The 6,678-nt window shown below is 42.6% G+C and overlaps 1 protein-coding gene across 1 annotated transcript in view; it reads left to right on the top strand.

The window, feature by feature from the left end:
- Positions 1 to 3,887: 3,887 nt before the first annotated feature.
- The window catches only part of ttc23 (tetratricopeptide repeat domain 23), a 17,904-nt gene continuing 15,113 nt past the window's right edge, over positions 3,888 to 6,678 (top strand). The window contains exons 1-3 of the mRNA XM_062547932.1: positions 3,888 to 4,410; positions 4,731 to 4,854; positions 6,477 to 6,632. Of these exons, the coding sequence (XP_062403916.1) occupies positions 4,330 to 4,410; positions 4,731 to 4,854; positions 6,477 to 6,632 (361 nt within the window). The 5' untranslated portion in view covers positions 3,888 to 4,329. The remainder of the gene's footprint in view (positions 4,411 to 4,730; positions 4,855 to 6,476; positions 6,633 to 6,678) is intronic.

The raw sequence follows: 6,678 nt of genomic DNA, 5'->3' as shown, positions 1-6,678 counted from the left end.
GCCCGCCAGGGAGCAGGGCCAGAAGCAGGCGAGCGGGCGGGCGGGCGAGCGAGCGGGGCCCAGGACGTCCCGAGACGGCCAAGAAGGCGCGCAAACAAATAAACAAACCGCTCCGCTCGCCTTATTTCATGCCGTGCCAGAGTCAACCGGAAGCCGTGAAACCAGAAGGAGCTATAATAAGTCAGCTTGGGTAGCCCTGGCAAACAAGGTGTGCACTGCAACAAGTTTTTTTTTCTTTTTTCTTTAATAAAATTAATAAAAACGGGGCTGAACCACACAGTAGCTGTCAGGGTGATTGAAACCACACTAAACCTGCTGACTCCTTTCCAGGCGACTGGCGATTCTGGCACAGGTCCGGCTCTGATCTGGCGCCGAGCCGGCAGATCTGGCAGCGTTTCTGTCCCACTGCCGGCTGCTGTCTGGACCCCTAGTGACTAATCTCCTTCGGCGGTGGGTTTGTAGACACACAACCTGCTGTTGTTGCTGCTCAGAGGATCCTCTGCCCACTGCTGTCCGTCTGACGCCGGGCACGTTCAAAGGAAGAGCCGCGGGTTTCCGTCCCACACAACCGTCCGTCTGAGGCACCTCTGCTCTCCATCTGAGGAATCCGACGCAGTAGAAAAGTGTCTGTGGCAAACGGCCATGTCAAAGATACACTTTCAGACCACAGGGAGGAACTGTTTGCTGGTCCCACTATGTAAACGGATGTTATGCTACCAACATCAGGGGTAGGGTTAATAATGTGCTACGACACAGGAATGCCTTCCTGGCAAGGAGCACTTAATGCTGTACACAGTGCACTTTCTTGAAAGACACTCCGGCTGATGAAGCTTATACAACTCTGCCGCCAGCAAGTCAGACTTCCAGAGCATCGTGTCGCCAGAATACAAGTACTCTCACACTCAAACATCAACAGCAGATTCATCATTGTGGCCAAAGCTGATTGTGCACAGTAACTGTACCATAACTGGGGAAAACAATACACTGAATGCACGACAGCATGACATGATGACAAAACTAGTAACATATTTGTACTTGAGAACCATCGCATACTCTTGCCAACTCCAAACATCTTTTACCTACTGTACAATGTGGATATCACAGTTAGCTTTCCCACAGCAACCCTGAAAGCAAGGTCCCACTCAGATGCAGCACATATGTTTCCATTACACAACAACCTGACACTATAGGGTAGCCAAGAAATCATACAATCTATAGCATAATTTACCCAGGATGCTCCACGGATCAAAGCATCACTCCAACCAAACAAGTAGACACTTCACTAAACAGAGGCTTTCACCATTGTTCAGTGCTGTGTTCTTCCTTCCCTCGCCCCCCCATCTCTCCTCTCCGCTCCCTCTCCCTTATCTATCTTGGTGCGTGGGAGGTTCATTGCAGTTGAAAATCAATACTTCCTTCTCTCAGCGCATGGCTGTGTTCGTCATGAGCTGCTATTCACCCAAGTGAGCGCCTTTGCCACGGAGAGCTCTCTCCACTGACCTTAAAATGATCATACAAACACCCTGAAGGCTTTCAGATGTATGCGTTAGCATTTGAAAGAACTAACAGGGGGGAAAAGCAGACATGAAATAGCAGGAATATATGCACCAAAGTAAGCCATATGGTGTTGTGTTGCATAGGCTATTACTATCTGAAATGTAGGGTCCTTCAAGTACTTTTCTACCTGTTCCCATTTTCTTATTTTTTTCCCCATGGATGTCCATTTCAAATCAATGGATTCTAATGAACACATTTATGCAATAGGTCTACACATGCTATAGAAAGTTTTAAAATGTTTAAACCAAGCTAAAGCAATTACAAGGCTTGGCTTACACAGATAAGACGCAGTTAAATGGAGGACACATCGAATTCACATTCTGTCATGAGTATCGTGAGTGGCACAAACAGGCACCAGGTCTGGTGGGGATCATTCAGGCGCTGCACCACATAAAGACGAGATCTGTCCCCGAGATAGTCGCTACCTGGGGAGGCCCTCTCACCTCACTGACACACGCAGTCTGTTAGAGGCATTGTAATGAATGGGACAGGCATGCCAGAGAAACAGGCCACTACATCAAATACTTAGCAGGCACAGAAACAGCTGTAGTCTCAATTACTCTAAACAATCCATCATTCATCAGTAAATAAGAGCGATTCTGTTCGAAGAGGGCAGCCTATTGTTGAGAGCACATTGGCCAAAAGAAGCTAAAATAGTACTTTAGTGCCACCTATTGGTCCCCTGGATGTATAGAAATGCTACGTTCCCCAGCGTTGTCGGCCGCCTGTCTATCTACACGTGTGCATATTGGTGGGGCACTATCCTGAAAGACAGCCATATTTATTAAGGTTTCGATGCTGCGTTTCTGTGTGTATAGGCTAGTATTCTGCAGGTTATTTCAAACAATATTTAGAAGCCTGCTATCTGTGAAAAAAGGGAGTGCAATGACCTACCTCACTGAACTCTTGTCGACATCCCGAGCCAAAAACAAAGAGTTGGGACGATAATTGACTGGATGTTCACCCAGCGCCGCCGCCGCCGCCGACAAGCAGCAGCGCAGACACTGCAAAAGGCGGAATTTGGCCAATCCAGCCGGAGAATTACGCAGGCCTTGGGAGTCTGGCAAATGATGATGGATAGAGATTCTTCTAACAAGATTTCCACTTGGCTGGAGAGGGCTTTTATTAAATGTCTCAATTGGAAAATGATGGCCTCTTCCCGACGTCAGATAAATACACTGCGGTCGGTGTGTATTCATGCGCCTGGGCCAATTGAGTATAAACTCGTAAAATTCACTCCTACCAGAGAGTAATGGTGTAATAAGTATTGCAAACCCTCCTTCCCCCTAATGCCCTTCGATGATTCCCTCTCAAATAAAGGGTTTATGAGCTGCTAAGTCCACTGAAAGGCAAGCAGTTTTATTCATCTTATTTATGGTTTAAAGCTGTGATTATCCACGTAGCCTTTACATTACTTGAGAGGTCTAGTGAAGGTTCGGAGATAAATTTAAGAAAGAGAAAGTGACAGTAGGGTATAGCAATCCTTATATTGCAATTAATCATCACACACGTCTTAGGTTAGCCTACTTCCAGCCAATGTCTGCCAGATCCCGTCTCATCGTTAGCCTAGGCTACTGTAGGCCTACACATGCTCATGAAATAAATTATGTTCATGCTAAAAAGTGAAATATAGTGTAATATGTCCTGTTGAAGTTTTGAAGTTTGAAGACTGATTTACAGACTCATCTGGTCATCTTCCATTTAATTAATTCACAGTCTTCGGGTTACATTAACTATTTAGCTTGAACTAGGCTTAAACATTAAAAAAAAAAAACAGTATATATACAGTATATATATATATATATATATATATATATATATATATATATATATATATATATATATATATATATACACGGTACACTTTTTTAATCTTAATGTTCTTCTATAAATTACGTTGGACAAAAGCGTCTGATAAATAGCCAGATATAGCCTATAGAACCATAAAAATTAAAATGTGCACTAGGCTACTCTGAGCAAGTTGGTTGAAGTTCATCATGGGGCTATTTTGTCATTTGTTTTTATTTGGCTGTTAATAAACAGACTACTAAATATCGGAAGTCGATGGGAATTTTGACATAGGCTACTGTTAAATTGCTTTGAAGGGTAGGGGCCTATCACAATACAAACAGTAGTCTAACACGTACTGCGCCTCCGTAATCTCCGGGCGCGATGATTCCTGAACAAGCCCCACAACATGCCGCGGTCATATGACCTAGTCAGATGGAGGAAGAACCACCAATCGCGGCTTTTGTTGACATTCTTGGTGTTGGTTACCGTAGCAGGAAAGCCAGAAAGCACTGTAGCACGCACGAAGACTTACATTTGTAGCTTTTGCGGACATAACAAGACGCCCAAAATAAAGTCATATAGGGCGGATATTTTAATACACAATATTGGAGACGTTGTTTATGTTTAATAAGTAATTCAATGATTTGTTGAATCATTTTTAGCGTCTGTTCAAATGAACTCTTTGATTCTCAATGAATATATCGCAGTCCAGGAAAGCATATCCCTATTCAATTCAATAGAAAGTCGTGCGTAATATTATTTCCAGTCTTTTCTTTAATGTCAGTTTGTAACACTTAAAATAGATTTGCTTTAATGTCTCTCGAGACATTGATCTAAGTTTTGGTTAGATTTAAATTTAGATTTACATTAACTTTAATCCTTTGTCGCGGATCGTCCTACTACAGCCTTAGCAACAGTATCGGGAACTCTGGAGAATCTCAGGGTGAGAGAAGTCTGTGTCTCTCTCAGAGGTCAGTTGACATGGTGTCTTCGGAGATGACACCAGAACAGAAGTTAGCACAGTGCAACAGCAGAGTGCAATACTTTACGGAGAGCGAGCAGGTAAGCCAGAGTTGCATTGAAAGTTTAAATTATGTTGAAATTATAGGCTACAGACAATAGGCCATAGGTATACTACATAATGTGACTCTGGCTAACTTTACTCAATTTTCTCAATGCCGTTTCTCATTGATCGGTGTAACATGCCTACTCATGATGATATTGCACAGGTGTATAAAATCAAGCACCTTGATTATCAATGCAGACTGCGGTGCTTGATTAATACAGTACACCTGTGGAAAGGGACCTGATGAAACCCATGAATAGCTATAGAGTAGAGTAACAAGCCAGTGTGTGACTGTGTTCTTTCCATCTCTCTTCAGTTTGATGCCTGCATCCAAGAGACAGTGCGGCTTGTGGCCCTCAGCCGGCTAGTGTATGGAGATGGACATTTGAAACAAGCTCAGGCCTATGCTAAACTTGCCAAAGCATACCTAAAGTTTAAAGGTGATCTTTCTGCTCATTGTTTGTTATCTAGTAAATTTAAGGAGTATAAACAACAACAACAACAACAACCACAACCTCACACAAACCTCTCTATGTGTTATACCAGTGGTTTTAAAACTTTTTGTCTGGCGACCCCACTATCAAATTTTGGCCCAGTCTCACGACCCCTATAGCCTGGATGCCAGACCGAAGTTTAGCCCCGCCTACATCCTCTCTATTCTGACAAGAATTGAGTATGACTTTGTCAGGCTAACGACTCTCCAACTGGCAAAATGTGTTTTTATTTACCATCTCCAGAGCCATAGAAAGAGAGAGTTGCCACACTCTTTGATGTTGCCGCCACGATCAAAAGTTCCAAAAAAACCTGTGCTGAATGGCTGAAACGCAGGAGGGTGGGATGTACTTCTGATGCTGGAAGGTGTAATCAATTAACTCATTGACTAGTGACCAAGAGATTGGCTGTAAACAGTTCCAAAAGCCCCATAACGAGGAAATTCCATTTTTTCCTATGGAGGTCTATGGGTGTGTCGCCACTCTGTTTTATCTACCGCTCTGACCATCTCATCACCAAAGGCATTAATGTCAATGGCAGCCTTTGACAATCAGATGTATTAACTACGATGTCTCATCCCATGTATAATTTGGCAAAAAAGGCTGCATGGTGTTCTTTCACTGGTAACTTACAGCATCTTCAAGTTCATCATTGTATAAGGCAGCGGTTTGAGTTTTTGTAAAAACTTTCGAATGAACATTAATTGTGATTGCATTTTTTGGTCACTTTTTTATTGGACTAAAATTGTATGTGGGATAGGTAGCAGGGTTATAAAATGATGCAGGAATAGCTCAGTGTGTGATCATTTAGTGTACAAAGTGCTAAAGCTGTACATTGATAAATAAATACACGTGGTAGTAATTACATTGCTATATCTATGCATACTGTAATATTTACCAATGGTACAACATTGCCATCTTTTGCACTAAATTTCCATACAATGAGCTACTTTCACATTGATTTTCATGTTCCTACTGTACTAGCTACCCCACATACAATTTCAATCCTTGAATAAAAAGTTTGCCAGTTTGGGCTGGCTGTGAATAATACTTTTCAAGACCTTATTGCCCTAACATGATTTCTCAGATAATGTGTTTTTTTTTAAGGCTATACAACTGAAAAGATATCAAGGGCTGAAAAGACAAAGGCTTTGATCAGAAATATGAAACAGGCCTTGGTTTTGGAGCCCATTCATAATTTAGACCAGGTTTGAACATAACCTTAGATGTGCAGCAGCAACCTTATCTAATTTGATATGGAAGTGTTTGTTAGTGTAGCAGAAAAAAAGAGTTGCCATTATTTATTTTATTAGGTTGCTTTAACTTTAACAAGATATTGACATTGACTGGCATCGATACTGACATAAGACAGACCAAAGATATTATATTTTTCATCATTGACCAAATGTGTGGAGAAAAAAAGATCTGCTAAGAAAGTGCGTATAACAGACTGTATGATGTTGTCTATCTACAGGCCTGCATTGTAAATATGGCATATTCAAACATGACTCAAAATCTTGCACAACATGTGACAGTCATGTACCATTTTGTGTCTTGTGTGGGTTTCCCAGGATGGGCGGCCCAGGCTAACGAGCATGCCTCCAGGGCCCACTCCCTCCTGCCCCTCTCCGTGCCCTCATCCACCCCCCAGGAGGAGCGGGTTGCCAGGCTTAGCTGCCTGCTCAGTACCCACCAGACTCAGGGAGGAGCAGCCCTGCTCCTGGGAAAATATCCTTTGGAGCTTTTAAATCAGAACACTGGAGACTAGATATT

The sequence above is a fragment of the Sardina pilchardus genome, chromosome 10 (genome assembly GCF_963854185.1).
Source record: "Sardina pilchardus chromosome 10, fSarPil1.1, whole genome shotgun sequence".
NCBI lineage: Eukaryota > Metazoa > Chordata > Actinopteri > Clupeiformes > Clupeidae > Sardina > Sardina pilchardus.
This window is presented reverse-complemented; position numbering and strand designations above follow the sequence as displayed.